The sequence below is a fragment of the Malaya genurostris genome, chromosome 1 (assembly GCF_030247185.1).
Source record: "Malaya genurostris strain Urasoe2022 chromosome 1, Malgen_1.1, whole genome shotgun sequence".
Classification (NCBI taxonomy): Eukaryota; Metazoa; Arthropoda; class Insecta; order Diptera; family Culicidae; genus Malaya; species Malaya genurostris.
The window spans coordinates 136,615,913-136,634,899 of NC_080570.1; the positions used below are offsets into that span (position 1 = coordinate 136,615,913).

Consider the following 18,987-nt stretch of genomic DNA (forward strand, 5'->3'; position numbering starts at 1 on the left):
TTAATGAATGAATTAATGAATGAATAAATGAATGAATGAATGAATGAATAAATGAATGAATAAATGAATGAATAAATGAATGAATAAATGAATGAACAAATGAATGAATAAATGAATGAATAAATGAATGAATATATGAATGAATAAATGAATGAATGAATGAAAAAATGAATTAATAAAATGAATTAATAAAATTAAAAAATTGAATACAAAACCGGTTAGAATGATAGTAACAGGGTAACAATACTTGGATACAATAATAAATCTTGAAAATAAGCACAGCACATTATTACGACAACAGAGGATACCTCTGACGGAAGCGATAAATAAAAAAGGGACTAAAAATACACACACACACACATCCAAAAACCAGGACATACAACATACAAACCACAGCATGCGGCTGATACACCTACACAATATAATCAACTATCTTCGATTTTACATATTGTTTCATTTTAGTTTTAGTTGTATGGGTGCGCAGTGCTGCTATTTTGGCGCGCACGAATTTGACGTTTCTCTCCCCTGCTTCTATGTACGAGATTCGATGCGGATTCGCTTGAGGGTGCCATGTTAGCAAAAAAGGATGTTGCCAATGATTTGTTCGGGGAATGTGAGCGCTGGATATCTTGCTAATATGATGTCTTTGCTTGTAGTCAAGTGAAAAGAAAGTCCATTGGACTATAAACGAAAATTAACTGGCAATATAGCCTTAGTTGCTGTGCCATCAATTCGGCGTCATCTCAAGTTAGGTGACGTCAACCAGAAAAGAAGAAGAAGATATTTCGTGGAAAATAAGCGAAATCAAAAACTACACACTAAATTGTTCTTTTAGGCTTCGGTAAATATTTTTGTGGTTATGATTGGTAAAATATTACTGAACGATAAGTTTAAATTTACCTAACTTACAGTCGTCTGTCAAATGACTACTGAATATCGGTAAAGCCTATGTAGAAGTTACGAAATATTTACTGACACGATCTGTAAACTCTGAAATGACATTTCATTGGTAAGGCTCAGTAAGTTTTACAAATTTTCAGTAAATTAATTGTAAAACACAGATCTGTCGCATTCCGAACCAATCGGTTAAACTCGTCCCGATTATTAAACCGATTGAACACGATATCCACCCGATCGTAGCACTGCAATCGGACCATCATCGGACAATTTGGCACCATTTCATCTGCGTCAACCTAAAAAAGATTTACGTTTACATTATGTATCGCTAGCGCGAAAGAGTCCTCCATTGGTCCAATACGTTCGACTGTTGGTCCGATGAATGTCCAATAAAACATCCAACGGGAAGCTGATTCTGGACGATCGTGGGTCGATTTTGAAGCAAACCATTTAACCGTCAACCATTTTTTTTTCAACGAATTCGGTAGATTGAGGTCCATTATTGAGCCATTTCTAATACGAGGAGTTGGAGCCCCGAATTTATATTTCTAAAATATTTTACTAAGACACCACTACCAATCAAATAAACGAAACTGGGTTTCTGAGTTTTCAAGTCCGTTGCACAAAATGTAATCAAGTTGCTGAAAAGTGACACGGTTTTAGAAAGACAAAATTTTGAATAGCCTAACCATGTTTTAAGAAATGACTCGTATTTCTGTTTGTTGGTTTTCAAAGAAGAAGATTTCACCAAACTACCAATTAACGAAGGTTAAGAAACCTTATTCGCGGATGGTTTGCTTGTGTTATGAAGATGTGTGTGTGAGGTTGAAAATTAAATCAAACCGACAGTGCAAAGTGTACATGTACGGCGTTAAGTTCAATCTTCTTTCAAAATGTGTTCAATCGCATTCTCAAAGTAGTTCAAATGACATAACTGTTTCACGGATTGGAAAATGTGTGCAGGCAAGCCTATGAGGTTCCATTTTTAACAAAATTTTCTGTTTTTCATTGATTTTCCTGTTTCCAGTAGGCATTTCGTTGGTTAATAATAAACATTTACAGTCCAAACATGCATTTTTCAAACGGGATTGATCATGAGTCTGAGTAATCTCCTAAAACTTTGAAAATAATAGAAAGACCACGTATTTATTGTTGTGGTGTTTATTTAACCTCGGCTTCAACCTATAATTACTTTTTGAGCGGTTAGTGGAATGAACCAATTCGACCTAATAAGAAAAATTAATTCCTCTATATTTGTATATAATGTAGTGAAATTGAATAGAATTAATTGTAATTTTTAAATCGACTGTAATGGTTGTTCAACAGGATAAGACAACGTAAATTTATGACAAGCCAGTCCTTCGCCTTCGTAAATAATGTACATCCCTATTTTGTACTTCGATCGAATCGAAATATTTTAATCGATTGGAACAATATCAAGGAGAACGCGCCATTTGAGCCAATTTGTTCTGATTCCTGATCAATCTGATGTCGTTATTCTGGGCTTTACGTTAGAAATAAAAACATTTCCTTTAATAACTCAATTTATTTACTGCAGAAAGAAACTGTGCGAAACGAATTGGATTTTGGGTATACAAATTTTAATGCCATCCCATTTTTGTTAAGTGATTAACACTTTACATTGTGGACTATTTTTAATTATTTCAGATTCACTATTGTTTTAATCGACTAATAAAAGTTTTCAGCGATTTCCAGAATTATGTGAGCGGGCATGAAGTTTCGCCACTAGAAGATTGGACATACGGATTCCGCATTCTTTACATTGTAACGTACCCGTTTGTAACTGTGCTCTTTGTAGCACACTGTTTCTCTTAGTAATTTGAGTAACAACTCGAACCCTGGGTTTCCTCTTTCTTCTAGGAGGAAACACCTTAAACTGGCCTGGTTCCACTGCATTTTTCTCTTTTTCTTGGTTTTCGCTCTTTCTTCTGTTTTTGGGTTTTCTTATGTGTGTTTCTAAGTGATCGGCCATATTTTCGGCTTTAGTTCCACAAATTTGACAAATTTTTTTCAACTTCTCTTCGTCAAAGCATATAGCAGTTTCCTTCTTATCTGAATTATCTACCCATCGTGTTTCCATTGCATCTTCACTGCTACTATCAATCAGATCAATCTGCTCGACCTTTGGTTCGATTAAGGTAATTGTATGCTCTGCGGGATCCTCGCGACCCACATTAAATTCTGTTACAAAAGCAGAGGAATCATCGATGTCAAGCGGATCCTCTTCTTTTATCTTAAGACAATGACTTTGTTCTGTCATCGTTGAAACTTTTATTGGATTATTACGATCAAAATCGACCTCATTACTTTTCCTATACGTTTTCAACGATAGTTTTGGCAAAGTAGGTGAAACTTGACTGAAATTCGAAGTGCTAGGTGGAGATTCCTGAGCGTTCTTTTCCATCACGGATCTCTTCCATGGTGTTGGTTTCAGTGTACCAAGCAGTTTACCCATTTCATTATAATGTCGCTTCACCACTCGACAAACTGTAATAAACATGTGCTGCTCGTCATTAGATGCGATCCATGGTTTCCGAACCGCTACATTCTTGCTGCATCGTAAAACTTCATTTGCTCTCAGACATGAATTTAGAAAGTCCTGCATCATGTTCCACATAGAGAAGCAATCACTGCAGGATTGCGCATCGCTTAATTCCTAATAGTATGGATACATTAGATAGATTAAATCGAAAATCTAACAAATTTACCTCGTCAGACAGCAATTTCTCAGCGAAACTATGGAGCGGCCCAGGGCTGTCTTCCTGAAGCATCGGTATCAGTTCCTGTTCATCAACCAATCGTAGACAAAGTCGACATCTTGCTGCTGTTATGCTACTCTGATTCATAATTTATTAATCCGAATATTCCCTTAATGCTAAAGTACAATTTAATAATCTATACACCAAATAAAATCACTCGGCATAACAAAATCGTCGTTCTGATTCTGATTTTGACAGCTTCACAATAAACTCATATTCCGTTAGTTCTCAGTTAATTTTTCAAAAGGGCGTATAAGCAAGTGGCAGTTTCTCTTTGTTTACTTTCTCTTCTATCAATTACCAAGCGGTTTCCACGTTTATCACTCAACTCTTTGCATGAAATGACACCCGAAACTTTCGACTTTCAAACAGAATAGTGATATCAAAGAAAATCTTTTTAATCACATCACAATAATCGAAAGAGAGAGTGATTAAAGAGAAACTGTCACTTGCTTATACGCCCTATTGAAAAATCAACCGAGAGTTTTATTTTTATACATGCTGCCCGTAAATTACTTAATATTATGCACAAATTATTTACGATCGATCGTTAATAGCAGAGTCTCTGATATGTAAGAGTCACGCGAAGATGAAATACCTCTAACATGGTTTCCCGGCCAGTGTCTTTTTGTTATTTGATCTGGCATCGAAATAATTTTAGTGAACTTAAAATAATTCTTTTTTATTATTGTATCATGTCGATATCAGCGGATTCGAAGCAATGCTTAGCAGACATTTGGCAGACTCTCCAGATTCCTGTATTAAAAGTTCATATGAGTTGAAGCTTACTGCCATAAGAATATTTTGAACATTTCTATTGTGTTCTGTATCCACGACTTTTAAGTTTTCCGAAAGGGAAAAAAATTCAAATGTTACTGATATACAAGAGCAAATCTGATAACTAAAGGGCAATTTGCACATTTAAGGAGCCGATAGTGTCTAACACTTTTGAAAAATTATTTATTTTAATCATTGTATTTTCTTGTAGTTTTTACTATTTCAAGAATATTTTGTGAAATTTTCAAACCTATCGGAACAAAACTCAGCATGTTATGGGTCTTTATTTTTGGTTATCTCATACTGCAAAGAAGTAAGAGCTCGGCGCACAGGCCCAAGATCTCTGCTTCGATTGACTTAAAAATTTGACAAAACATACTTGAAATGTTTCATTATACCAAATTACAAAAGAAAAAATATGATGTTATGAAAATGTTAGGGCCCTTCAGCCCTAACTGTTTCTATTCATTTTATAGACAAAAAACTTTAAACGCGATATTCTCGAAAGCAGGTTTTGAAAGTCTGTGTCCATCGTCATTCAAAAACTACTGCACCTTGTTTTTCAAATTTTGCACACACTTTCTACATATAAAAACCAGACCCCAACGTTTTCTTTTTCGTTGTTCGTTATTTTGGGGAGACTTTACAGCTATAAAATGGCGGATTTTTTCGGGAAAAATTGTAGTTTTTACTTTGAACAACCACCAAAAATAAAAATATTTAAATGAAGTAGTCTTTTTATTGAACTTTAAAGAACAAAGCAAAACAGATAGATCTGGCCGCACTGAACCTACCGACGTAACGCCATTACACTATTCGGAGATTTTAGTTCCGGTCGAGAGAGTGTGTGAGAGAGCTATGAAACAAGCGTAGCATGATCGGGAAAAAGCACTAAGAAGCCAGACCGGCATTCTATTGTTAACCAGCAATGCGTTCAGGAAAGAAAAATCACGCTCGAATAAGAGTCGTGTTTAAATCAGAAACTCTATGCTGCTCATGATTTTTAAGAAGCGTCCTCAAAAATACCTCTTCACCGACTTATTTCTCAATATTTATCCACGAAAAAGTTACCCCCCCCCCCCCCCTTCCCTTAATGTAAGTCACAAATGATATATTTGCACAATACTCAAAATAATTAATTTGTGGTTCTAGGCCTAGGGAACGATATCTTTCTTTTGACATGCAATGACAGGAACTATAAAGAATGATCTTAGCGCAAAAACAATATATATGAGAACAAACCGTTAATCATCATTAATCATACTTTGCTAATCCCAAAAATAACGTTGCACCCGAGAAAACTGCCCCTTTTGACACCCACCTTTCCTCTTGTTACGCCACTGACTCTACCCAAGTAACTACGGCGCATTATAACTTTGAATAAATTCAGCTTTTAGAATTCACGTAAAATTTTATTAAAAGCAGCGGAGCTACACATCTTTTTATAATGCTATTATAAAGCTAAGAAGGGCGATTATTAGACTCTTATATGATTGTTACTCTTATAATTATTATTAAAGTTTTGTTGCTCCAAAATATAACATTGAATAGCATATATAGCACGGCGGAAGGTTGTTGTAAAATAATGCTCAGTTACATTTTGAATGAAAATTTAATGCACATCGCTTTAAAGTTTGTAGGATTAGTGTAATTATACATTAACAATGTAAAAATAGAGCTGTAAATGTGCAGTGATATAATGCATATGGTTACTTGGGTAGTTAATAAGTAAAAAATCATGACGAGCATTTTTAGCAGACCTTACATGATCATTAAAAGTGTCATTACTAAAAAAGTAATGTCATTTCTAATGAACATGTAAGGACAATAATGATGAACTCTCCATACAAATCTAATGATGAATTCTCCATACAAATCACGAAGGTTGCATTCAAAAATCAGATTACGAAGGTTTTCTATAACTCTAATTTAGAGTAACTCCTTAGTTACTTAAATTTGAGTTCTTAAACTGAAAACATTATTTGTGTAAAATCTACTCATTTACTAAGTAATGCTTTATTTGTATATGAGCCAAAAAGAAGCACTCATATTTTGAGTGTAATTTTATCCCGCATATTTCGGATGATTTTTCATTAGGGCGTATAAGCAAGTGACAGTTTCTCTTTAATCACTCTCTCTTTCGATTATTGTGATGTGATTAAAAAGATTTTCTTTGATATAACTATTCTGTTTGAAAGTCGAAAGTTTCGGGTATCATTTCATGCAAAGAGTTGTGTGATAAACGTGGAAACCGCTTGGTAATTAATAGAAAAGCAAGTAAACAAACTTTCACTTGCCTATACGCCCTTTTGAAAAATTAACCGAGATATATCAAATTTGCTTAAAAATTTCTCCTTTTCTGAGTATATTGTACTTAAATATTGAGTAATTAACATTTAATACTTAACATAACCTCACTGTGTTTATTTATTATTTCGTTTACAATTCTCGATGAACATTAGAAAAGGTCCCAAGTGCAAATGACAGTTTCTCTTGGTTTACTTTCTCTTTCAATTATTACGGTAAATTCCAGTAATTTCCAGCAAATTCTACAGTTTATATCGAAAGTTGATGGTTTTTGCTATTGTCCTATGTGAAGTGTTAGATTAAAGGATTGCTGATTGAGCCGTAATACTCGAAAGAGAAAATAAACAAAGAGAAACTCTTTTTTGCACTTAGGACCTTTTCTCGTGTTTGTCTTCGATTGATTTCTAACTTCAAGACATCATATCATGTGGCGGTTGCTTGAAGTATTGTGGCAATCGCACCTTAACACACATGTCCGCAGAGAAGCCAGATCTGCAGATTTGTCTGTAAATCTGCAGATTTCGTACATAGTGCTGCAGACATATTCGTTTCCATTCTGAAGCACAATACGGAGCACTCCTGGACACAATATTTACGTTGATGGCACAACCAAGAGCACAGATTATCATTCCGGTTTTTGCAGACATGAGACCGTTTTTATTAAGCGACTCTCCCTTGCAACAGCTACATATGAACAGCTAAATGAAAATACGCGATCCCACTGACAAAAAATGACACCTGTTGCTACAAATGGTTATTAAGGCTTTTAGGCTGATCTCTCGAATAGTAATCGTAAAATCAAGTTAAATTGAACTCAAATTTAGAGTAAGAGTTACTCATTATCATTGATGGAACTAATCAATTTCCAGCCCGGTGGCAGCAATAAAGTCGTTCTAGCCAGTGCTATCGTAAACAACATCTCATATTACAATTTGGCACCGCATGTTTCATAACGATATCACATGTATAATCAAGCATATAAAAATCAACTTTGCTTCAACAAATCACAGATATTTAGCATCAACTTTTATTATGTTCTTCTTAGTTGTTTTCATCTTTTCGGAAAAAATGATGATCACAAAAACATGGTGGTCCAGCTGTAATTTCATCTCAAATTACGTATATGTATTTATGACCCGTTTACACTTCTGCTGGCTGCCAGCATGCTGGTGTCAGTGTAGGGTAACAGAGGTATTTTGGCCCACTTTAGGATTGATTTTATTTTGGCCCACTTTGAAGAAATATCCACCAAATGTTGTAATATCTTTGAAAAACCCTTCCGCAATAGGTAATTTAATGTGTTTACCTTCAAATTTATGTAACATGAGTTACTTCACATCAATTAAATCCGATAAAATCGATAAAGTTTGTAAGGTGGACCAAAATATATGAAGTGGCCAAAATACCTCTGTTACCCTACTGCCCTCTTAGGAAAAAACGTTCAACGGAGGTCCAATGATTGAACGTATTGGACCAACGAAGGACCACCGTTGAACGTTTTTTTCCTAAGAGGGCAGTACACTGACACCAGCATGCTGGCAGCCAGCAGAAGTGTAAACGCTACATTACCCAAAATTGAGCAGTATACATTCTACTCAATTCAGGGTAGTTTTAATTTTAAAAAACTTCTGTGACTTTCACCTAATTTTGGTTTATCACAAGTAGACGTGTGGGCTATTTTGCGCCGCTTTAAAAAAAAGTTATTGTGCATGTCAAAAGTATGTTTTGAATGCAACACTCGTGTTTTCTTTGATTGTGCTGGCTCTGAAGCGACCATAGTTGATTCTTTTCATATTCTTTTTCTACATTAAATAAATTTTATGCAAAATGGAAATGTGAATAAATTTATCCAGTAAACATATACGTTAAAACTAATGATAAACTTTTTGTTACAGTATCAATCCCAATGCCGCAATCCTAACCAACTTCGAAGTTATGAGCACACTAAAAAACATGAAAAGCAGCAAAAAGAAGCATGGATTGCGCAATTTGGCCACCATCACGTATGAAACGGTTCAATACTTGGAGGATACAGCATGCAAAGAACAATGTTCTGAGTCTATAGTAGAGTTCCTGAAAGCAATGAAGCAGTTCAATCTGACTAAAAACGAGTGCTTAATGATGATAAACGATCCCCCAGGCTCAGCACTTCACATCCAAATTATGATAGAGGATTCAGACGAACGCTTGACGGACGAACAAGTTAATCTGATAATAGAGTATGCTTCTAAGTTACGTGCAAGTCCTGTAGAAGAAGAAGGTCAACTCGGGGAAGGTTAAAAGTAAATTATTTCGGATTCTGAAAATTTTTTTAAGGCCACTGAATAAAGCCGAAAAACTGAAATTAGCACGCAAGTGGAGAAAAGTGCTTATAGCAAATAAAAAGTTTTATGTCAGAACAGATGCTAGAAAGCATCTACTTCCAAGACGATATACCTGCCTCTTTCCACAGACTTCTGTTCGGAGCAGCATTTTACTTGACAGTAGTCTTACGAATTAGCGCTTTATACTGTAACGATAATGAATTGTCTTGAATAAAGATATTCGCTGAATTTGAGCCAACATGTTATTGTTTTTATTTTTAAATATGATACTTTACGGATTTTGTAGGAGATTAAAACCTAGAATTGATCTATCGTTTCTGATCTCCCAGATCTTCAATAAAATCTTCATCAATTTCTGGCCATTTCTCAGGAATAACATCGAACAAATCGTCTTTTACATCGCCTTGAATGACAATTTCGTCATCCCCGGTTACCGATGAACCGCACGCAAATTTGGTTCCAAAAAATTTTGCGGCCACTTTAAGATCGATATCAAAGGTTGCCATTCCGGTAACAACCGTAACTGACTTTTTCCTGCCACGAGCAGAACGAGAAACGCAAACCTTTTTCGGTCCATCTTCCTTGACCTTTTTGGTTTTCATGATACCTTTCCCACCACGCTTTTGGCGCTTTTTGTCTTCTTCACCGGCCCCTTCTTCCGTTGCTGCTGCTCCTTCACCTCCACCAGGAGCTGGTTTAGTTGCTCCAGTATCTGCAGCTCCCAAATTAATTCGTTCAAATTCCCCTGGTAGATTCTTTCGCAGCCATTGTTTGCATTTTTCGTAATCTGGATAGTACTCGCAATATTCCAGTGGCATCGAACAGTTTCCACAGTACTGAACCGATAAGGGATACTGTATACCTTCTTTGGGGCCAATTTGAAGTTTGTCTGGGATTTCGCCGACCATACTGAGAGAAGATATTATTTATCATAGAATATAGATTTTGCTATATTTTAAATAACTCACATGTTGTAAAATTCTTGCAATTTAGTTAACAAAATTGACAAAATATACTTTTATAATTTTTCTTGTTGGTTTCGTTTCCAGTCTAACCGAACCCAATATAGATCCTAAAATGCTGTCAAATGCAAATGTTTGACTGTCATTATAAAACAAATCTCGATAAACTGTTGGAAAGGTCTGAAGTGGAAATTACCGTTTCTTTTTGTTTACCTTCTGTTGTCTGCATGCTGTCATTGAGATTCAGAGATGCCAGGTAAAAAAATGAAAAAAAATTCAGCCAGGTTTGCAATAGTCTGTAAATCCCAGCCCGGTGGCAATGATAGGGCACTCCAGCAAGTGCTATCGTAGCCAACATCTGGGGCATTTGGTGGGCAATCAGAGCTCTCAGAGTATGGTAAACAAACATTCGGGCGTTTCAAATCGAGTAAAATCTTAATTTTTCTTATCGTAGTGATGATATTCTGATCGATAATTTGCGGGGAAGTGCGGTAAAGGGTACTGAATAAACAAGTACTTTGTAATATCCAATTTTTTGTTAGCCATTCTTTTTCATTGTTTTGGTTTAAGCAGAATGATGCTGGCCACAGTTTCATGACGTCATAGCAGGAGGCTGGTAAATCCCAATCCGAAAAAATCTCGATGAACATTAGAAAAGGTCCCAAGTGCAAGTGACAGTTTCTCTTGGTTTACGTTCTCTTTCAATTATTACGGCAAATTCCAGTAATTTCCAACAAATTCTATAGTGCATATCGAAAGTTGATGGTTTTTGCTATAATCCTATGTGAAGTTTTAGATGGAAAGATTGCTGATTGGACCAAAAAAAAAAAAGATTGCTGATTTGCACTTAGGACCTTTTCTCGTGTTTGTCTTCAAATGTCTGCAAGCTTCAAGTTCTCTATAAAGCGGCCCTTACACGAGTAATCATTCAAAATGACATTAATAATTCTCGTGTAAGGGCCGCTTTCCAAATTTGTATGAAGAATTCATCATTACTGGCCTTACATGTTCATTAAAAATGATATTACTTTTTAGAATTATCACTTTTAATAATCGTGCTAGGGCCGCTTAAAGTATGATACACAAAACTGACTAGACGAGCGTAGAAGCAATTTCAAAAGTCTGTACGAAATTTGGTATTCAATCACGAACTTTCGGTAGATTGAATTACTGCTAAATTATCCTTTTCAAGCAAAATCTTTTTAATAATTTGTAAAAAGCTTTGGATTATGAAAATTTCGACGATTACCTTTTCTCCGAATTTGAACACAGTTGACAATTATTTCCACGAGCCAAATTTCGAGCAAATCGGTTGTCTTTCGTTTGGCAAACGGCGTACAAAGAAAATCTGCCAGTCGCTTGTCCCTACAGCGGTAACGTTGCTCACCGAGTCGTGGCACCCATGAAATTGGTGAGTGACGACACTTATTCTGATTAAAATTCTGGATTATTGTGACGAAAACGCTTTAAAATTTGGTGCAATTTTTACAGCTACACTAAATTTTATTCTCTATAGGGACAAAATATATAGTTTATATATAAGTATGTTTTACTTAGGTTGAAATTTCTATCAAAATAAATGCAGAGTACAGGTAGGCATTATACAGAGCGAAACATCTGCCAGGCAACAAAAGTGCGCTCGGGTCGGATAGGTATTAAAATCCGACAGGTTTGAAAAAAAAATTGTTCTAATTAACGTCAAATTTTGACACGATATTCTTAAGATATTATGCATCAATTACGCATTCAATAATAAGGTAAACAAATATTTATTTTTTTAAATTTAAAGGTACGCGTTGAAGAGTAATTATTTTTATTTTTTGTCGTGAATTCGACTTCCTTTACGCCTTTTCAAAATTTACCCCGTACAAGAATGGGCATAAATTTATCGCGAATATCGCTTGATGTACTTAACTCAACAACATAGGCTTTTCTACAAGCTATCTTAAATATGAACAGATATTTGTGATTAAATTTTTAACTGCTTGAGATAACCATAAATTACTGAAAAACAAAGTTTTCTAAAATGTTTTGGAAATAATGAGGAAAATTCATCACGCTTCCTTGCCTTGTCGGCAATGAAAGCGCAGACCTTTTGCGTGGTACAAAACCTCAAACATACAGGCCGCAGAGTCATTTTCCCTTCAAAGAAGATGGATTGCATTATCCTGCTGCTGGTCGTTTGCATTGGAGCAAAATACAATGAAAAATGGACAATAGGGAACATTATGTTATCTAATGAACTATGAAGATTGCTTCTTTGCAAATCGGTAATCAAAACCTTCAGTGTAGTGCAAATCTGGGATAATTTGATTAGCTTTGTGCAATTTTCGCAGTGCAAAAATCGCAACAGTGTTTAAATCGTTTATATCAAAACAGTGTCTTAGAGAATTACATAATTTGGCCCTTCTGAATGTCATAAATTAATCCCGTACAGCCTTTTTAGTATGTCGCTATTTAGAACCATAATTGTATACCCAAAGAATTATGCAAAATTTTTCTTCACGGCCAATTTTTCAATCAGTTATGGTTTGTAGCAAAACTTTCTGCTGATTTGCTATATAAAATGCATAACACCGACTCAGAACAGATTCGAACGCAGTTCGTCACTCTCTATCATGAACGCCTTCATAAAAGGTTTTTTTTTCAGAACCATCATTATTTTATCATAAAGAACTATACGTATTCACGATATCCAGTTATGTCTCCAACATTATACACCCGTACTTTTTTATTATAGGATTTATTTCTCGTTGTTTACTCTCGATTCAATTGATGACAAAGCAGATTCATCTTTTACCACATAACTCTTTGTATGAAATGGTACCCAGTTAACATGTCTGAAATTGGATTTTGATCCGATTCAAAATCGGTTATTGCATTTGATTTGAAATCCAATTGGAAATCATATTGAATTCCGAATCAAATTATTATCGAGTTAACTGGGTACAAAGACATCATATTAACAAGATATGCAGCTCTCACATTTCTCGAACAAATCATTGGCAACATCGTTTTTTGCGAGCATGGTGCCCTCAGGCGAGTCCTCATTGAATCTCATACATAGAAGTAGAGGAGAGAAATGTCAAATTCGTGTGCGCCAAAACAGCAGCACTGCGCGCCCATACAATTGACATGATATGTTGAATGTGATGCCGTGCGATGGCGTTGCTGAACTGAAAATTGAGATAGCTCCAAGCTGACAGGGTCTGCTGGGTACTTGCTTATACCCGCAAAGCGTTTTGGCTACCTGTGCAGCCATGGCCACCAGCAGGGATGTCAGGTTCACAGATTAATCTGTGTTTCACAGATTTTGAGTTTTCTGCACAGATTTTAAAACTAACACAGATTTTCACAGATTTTTGAAAATGATCACAGATTTTCACAGACTCTTGAATAAATCACAGATTTTCAGATTTTGTAAATCGAGTACAGTTTAGCACCAAAAAGTTACAGCGTGTTGGTAGTGAGACCTTTTTTTTTATTTTGCTCACCAAATTTGATTTTGAACTGCTATTGGGGTACGAAAATCGGTCACAGATTTTCACAGACAGGTTTTGGATTTGACCACAGATTTTTGAAATTATATCTCTGGCCACCAGACGGCTAGCAAAATTGATTCAGTGACGGTTGTCAAATCCAATTCGACAAAACAGTCGCCTGTATTTAAGTTAGCCGAGAGTTTTCATCTTCTCACCTTCGCTGAAAATGTCAAAGATTTCAATGTGGAGAAATCCTGGTGGATACGGTTGTATCGTTTGAGTTGTATATCTGGAAGCGGTAAGGCAGTCGGTCACCAGAATGTCTGCCAGCCATATTTTTCCAGCTGGCAGCGTTTAGTCAGCCATGCGTATACGGGATACGGCCATTTAGAAAAAAAATCAACAAAGAATTCGACCGTTCCACGACAAAAAAACCTAATTGCAAATGACAGGTTCTCTTCGTTTACTCTTTCTTTCATGATTTACCGAATTGATTTCATATTTGATGCTTCACTCTTCGCAAAACCTTCAAGGTAAAACTACAAGCTTTCGATTTATATTGGAAACTTTAAAGAATTTGCAATAATGGCTCCGTAATAATCAAAAGAAAGTAAACACAGAGAGGCTCTCATTTGCAGTTAGGCCCTTTTGTCCTGGGACTATCGAATTGTTTCCGTTAATGATTCATTTTCCATCTGTTCCAATGCTGTAACATTGTCAATGAAATAGGAATGTCACAACGCTTGAAACGTACAAATTTGCGGGAAAACTTCATTGACTAGCAATTTATTCTATGTGACAGTTCTTAATTCTCGTATATTTCATATATTACTATTTCTATTCACTGTTAGTTGTGTAACTATTTATACTTAGTTGGTTGTATTCTACAAGATAACTGTTAGTTCAAAAAGTGAACATGGTTTTAAAATCGAACAAGATGTATGTCTTCAAGCGAGGTAAAGAAATCGAACAGGTTATTTCTTGAACATTGTCTGTTTCATGATATATTCAATAATCTTACTTAGATGGTCGCAAGGAAGAAGTGCATCTAGACAAAATCACTTCTCGCATCCAGAAGCTTTGCTACGGACTAAATATGGATTTTGTCGATCCTGTATGTATACGCATTTTATTTCTGTTATTCGGAATCTAAAGTTCTCGTATGTATTGCGATTGTAGGTTGCTATAACGCTGAAGGTCATCAATGGGCTATACTCCGGAGTGACTACGCAGGAATTGGACAATTTAGCAGCGGAAACGGCAGCAACACTGACCACGGAACATGCGGATTATGCTATCCTAGCCGCACGATTGGCCGTTTCTAACTTGCACAAGGAGACCAAGAAACATTTTTCCGGTAAGTGAGCGAGTGTTTACCACTCGCACTGAACAAATCATTCGTCTGTTAGTCAATTGTTTAATGAAAGCGAAACTGTTTTTGTTATGTCTAAGGAAAACTTCACTCACAAAAACAGTGTAAACATGAACCGCATATTCTTGGTTGCAGCTGTTTCTGCGATTATCGTTATGCGATACTGATTATTCCATTTTTTTAAACAGATGTAATGCATGATTTGTACACAATGGAAAATGAGCACCTGAAGACTAAAATGCCAATGATCTCGGACTTTCACTATAAGATTATTATGGATAATGCCGACCGATTAAACTCAGCAATTATCTACGACCGTGATTTCGGTTATAACTACTTCGGTTTTAAAACTTTGGAACGTTCATATCTCCTGAAAATTAAAGGTAAAATTGCTGAACGACCTCAGCACATGTTGATGCGCGTTGCAATTGGTATTCACGGCGAAGACATCGACGCTGCTATCGAAACGTACAACCTACTGTCGGAACGTTATTTTACACACGCATCACCAACTATGTTTGCGGCAGCAACTCGCAGACCCCAATTGTCTTCCTGTTTTCTCTTGACTATGAGTGACGATAGTATAGAAGGCATCTACGACACGTTGAAGCAATGTGCTTTGATTTCTAAGTCGGCTGGTGGTATTGGGCTGAATGTTCACTGTATTCGAGCGAAAGGAACCTACATAGCGGGAACCAATGGGATTTCCAACGGGTTGATTCCAATGCTCAGGGTGTACAATAACACGGCCAAATACGTTGATCAAGGTGGAAATAAACGACCAGGAGCATTCGCCATTTATTTGGAACCGTGGCATGGGGATGTGTTCGAATTCTTAGATCTCAAGAAAAACACTGGAGCGGAGGATGTTCGCGCTAGGGATATGTTCTACGCTCTTTGGATACCCGATTTATTTATGCAGCGAGTGGAGGCTAACGAGGAATGGAGTTTGATGTGTCCGCATGACTGCCCGGGACTGTCGGAAACGTGGGGCGAAGAGTTTGAGAAACTTTACACCGGCTATGAAAAGGAAGGGCGTTTCATTCGCAAAGTCAAAGCACAAGATCTCTGGTTTGCCATCATTGAATCGCAGGTCGAAACTGGTGTGCCTTACATGTTGTATAAGGATGCGTGCAACAGGAAGAGTAACCAGCAAAACGTGGGTACCATCAAATGTTCCAATCTGTGCACGGAAATTGTTGAGTACTCTTCCAAAGATGAGATCGCAGTGTGTAATCTTGCTTCGATTGCTCTTAATATGTTTGTAAAACCGGACAAAACATACGACTTTCAGAAGCTTAAAGCAGTAGCCAAAACTGTCACGAGGAATCTCAACAAAATAATCGATATCAATTTCTACCCTGTTCCGGAAGCAGAACGATCGAATATGCGCCATCGTCCAATCGGAATTGGCGTTCAGGGTCTGGCGGACGCGTTTATTTTGATGCGTTATCCCTATGACAGTGAAGAGGCACAATTGCTAAATCAGCAAATATTCGAGACGATCTACTACGGTGCATTGGAAGCTAGTTGTGAACTTGCCGAAAAGGAGGGTACTTACGAAACGTACAGTGGATGTCCAGTTAGCAAGGGGATCCTGCAGTACGACATGTGGAATAAGAAACCAACTGATATGTGGGATTGGGCGGCACTTAAGGAAAAGATTGCGAAGAGTGGTGTTCGCAACTCGTTACTGTTAGCACCGATGCCAACGGCTTCTACAGCGCAAATACTGGGAAATAACGAATCATTTGAGCCGTACACTTCCAACATTTACAACCGAAGAGTGTTGTCTGGAGAATTTCAGGTAATAGATGAAAAAAAAACATCTTGGCGCGTACATTTAAATATGCGATTTTTTTTCTATTAGGTTGTCAATCACCACTTGCTGAAGGACCTTACAGAATTGGATCTTTGGGACGACGAGATGAAAAATAAGATTATTGGTAGTAACGGGTCGATTCAAGCTATCGAAGAAATCCCAAGACATATCCGTGATTTGTATAAAACTGTTTGGGAAATTTCGGTTAAAACCAGCATCAAAATGGCAGCTGATCGAGGTGCCTTCATTGACCAGTCGCAATCGTTCAACATTCACGTAGCGGAACCAAACTACGGCAAGCTGACGTCGATTCATTTTTACGGTTGGAAGATGGGTTTGAAAACGGGAATGTACTACCTGCGCACGAAACCCGCTGCCAGTGCGATCCAGTTTACGGTGGATAAGAGCAAGTTAGTTGATACGAGCCGACTGAATAGCAGTAGCGCAGGAGCTTCTTCGTCAGCGGCAAAAATGAATGGAACCAGCAGCACACCGAGAAAGATGAACGGGGATACTTCCATGGCCGGTATGGAATCGCCGCAGATGAATGGGTCATTTGCCGATCGTAACCGACGAATGGCTGAGATGGTATGTTCACTGGAGAATAAAGAAGACTGTATGATGTGTGGCTCTTAGGTCATGTGTACTTATTGTAATTTTACTTATATGAATATTTCAAATAAAATTTCATGTTAATCACGAGTAAATTTTTAACTAATATCACTTCTATAGGATGAAGTTCGATATACATTCACACCCATCACAGCCCCATAAATGGCAGAAAGTGGGGAGACACAATCATTTTTTTCATAATGTCTACTGAAAAGGGAATTTTCAAATTTCTTCAACCTTGACCTTTTTCTATATGGGACATTCTTTTGCAAAGCTGTGTAAAATCACCGTTGCACACGACTTCGCACGTATGAATGTCTGTTGGATATCTGTTCTATGTGATATTATAATGTAATGTAATAATATATAACATAATACAACACAGTATAATATAATATAATAACGCACATTATAATATAACATTACACAATATATTCTAACAATATACTAGAACATAATACAATATAACACAATACATATACTTGTAATATAATATAATACAATATAATAAAATATAATGTAAGAAGATACTATATGAAATGATATGCTATGATACAATGTATAACAGTTAATGTCGCAGTGTAAGTTATGCTCTTCTTTCGTCGCAGTACTGCAGGAAATATAATATTTCTTTGTTAATCATAATAATAATTATAATAATAGTAATAATAATAATAATATTATTATTAATACTAATAATAACAACAATATATAATACAATGTAATATAATTCAATTCAATATATAACAAATAATGCAACAAACAACAGAACCACATGTGGCAATATGCTACCATAAATATTGCACTCTAGGATGAGCTTCAAACTACAAACCATTTCGCACCCTTCATTCTGCTACTAACGCAGAAGGCGATAGCATCCAGTCGACGCCGTTCTATTGACCAAATGTCATCATAGACGCTCGGGGAGGCATGAGATAGGAACTTGTGAGGACTTAGTTATCTCACCATTTGACGACCAAATGTAACTTTTGATAAATTGAAGGGCAAAAAAGCTTATTTTTTAACTTCCAAATTTATACAAGGTGCACATAACTGTGAAAATGTAACTGTTCTTTCACAATAAAAACGGAAATCTAAAAAAACAGCCAGAGGTTACGAGAAGGGTCCAGTCATACTTGATAAAACACATTGGATGATAAATTAAAATTAGAACACTTAGAAAACGCGTTGTACGACAAGCAAATTAATCTAAATGGCTCATGCCTTCTGTGTAATGCATTCAGTTTTCAAAAAAACGATAATACTTTCAAATTAGAACGTTCGACTAAAGAAGTGCTAGTAATACCACCAATAAACACTTTCACTACAAATCAAGCTTGAGAATCAGTTCTTTTCCATTACGAAAGTGCGATGTGTAGTAAACACTAACGATCTTCACAGTCATTTTCAACTAAACTGAGTGGGAAGACATGGGTATTGGATGAAGATCTATGCACACAGAGACAGAATTAAAGGGGAAGAATTCATAGAGATGAATATAAATCAAATAAGAAAGGATATTACTATGTGTAACGCTCGTTTTTTTTTACGAAAAACAGTACATTTGGCGTAAAAATCAAGGAAATACAGTACATCGTCTTTGAAAATACAGTACTTTTTACAGTACGCTTTTTTCTAAAAAATAGTGAATA

General features: G+C 36.3%; 4 protein-coding genes across 4 annotated transcripts; 2 read left to right on the forward strand and 2 right to left on the reverse strand.

The window, feature by feature from the left end:
• Positions 1-2,433: 2,433 nt before the first annotated feature.
• Positions 2,434-4,152, reverse strand: LOC131425866 (uncharacterized). The gene is made up of 2 exons (XM_058588115.1): positions 3,627-4,152; positions 2,434-3,574 (listed from the first exon to the last, which is right to left on the reverse strand). Exons 1-2 carry the CDS (start codon positions 3,762-3,764, stop codon positions 2,600-2,602), a joined length of 1,113 nt encoding a protein of 370 aa, XP_058444098.1. The 5' UTR covers positions 3,765-4,152; the 3' UTR covers positions 2,434-2,599.
• A 4,308-nt stretch (positions 4,153-8,460) lies between these two features.
• On the forward strand, positions 8,461-9,317 carry LOC131425868 (DNA-directed RNA polymerase III subunit RPC9). Its single transcript, XM_058588117.1, has 2 exons — positions 8,461-8,596; positions 8,657-9,317. The coding sequence occupies exons 1-2, from the start codon at positions 8,589-8,591 to the stop codon at positions 9,039-9,041; spliced, it is 393 nt and encodes a 130-aa protein (XP_058444100.1). The 5' UTR covers positions 8,461-8,588; the 3' UTR covers positions 9,042-9,317.
• Positions 9,314-10,214, reverse strand: LOC131425867 (density-regulated protein homolog). Its single transcript, XM_058588116.1, has 2 exons — positions 10,054-10,214; positions 9,314-9,994 (listed from the first exon to the last, which is right to left on the reverse strand). The coding sequence occupies exon 2, from the start codon at positions 9,991-9,993 to the stop codon at positions 9,394-9,396; it is 600 nt and encodes a 199-aa protein (XP_058444099.1). The 5' UTR covers position 9,994; positions 10,054-10,214; the 3' UTR covers positions 9,314-9,393.
• Positions 10,215-14,287: 4,073 nt separating this feature from the next.
• On the forward strand, positions 14,288-17,419 carry LOC131425869 (ribonucleoside-diphosphate reductase large subunit). The gene is made up of 5 exons (XM_058588119.1): positions 14,288-14,485; positions 14,555-14,643; positions 14,709-14,886; positions 15,090-16,708; positions 16,772-17,419. Exons 1-5 carry the CDS (start codon positions 14,446-14,448, stop codon positions 17,357-17,359), a joined length of 2,514 nt encoding a protein of 837 aa, XP_058444102.1. The 5' UTR covers positions 14,288-14,445; the 3' UTR covers positions 17,360-17,419.
• Positions 17,420-18,987: the final 1,568 nt, after the last annotated feature.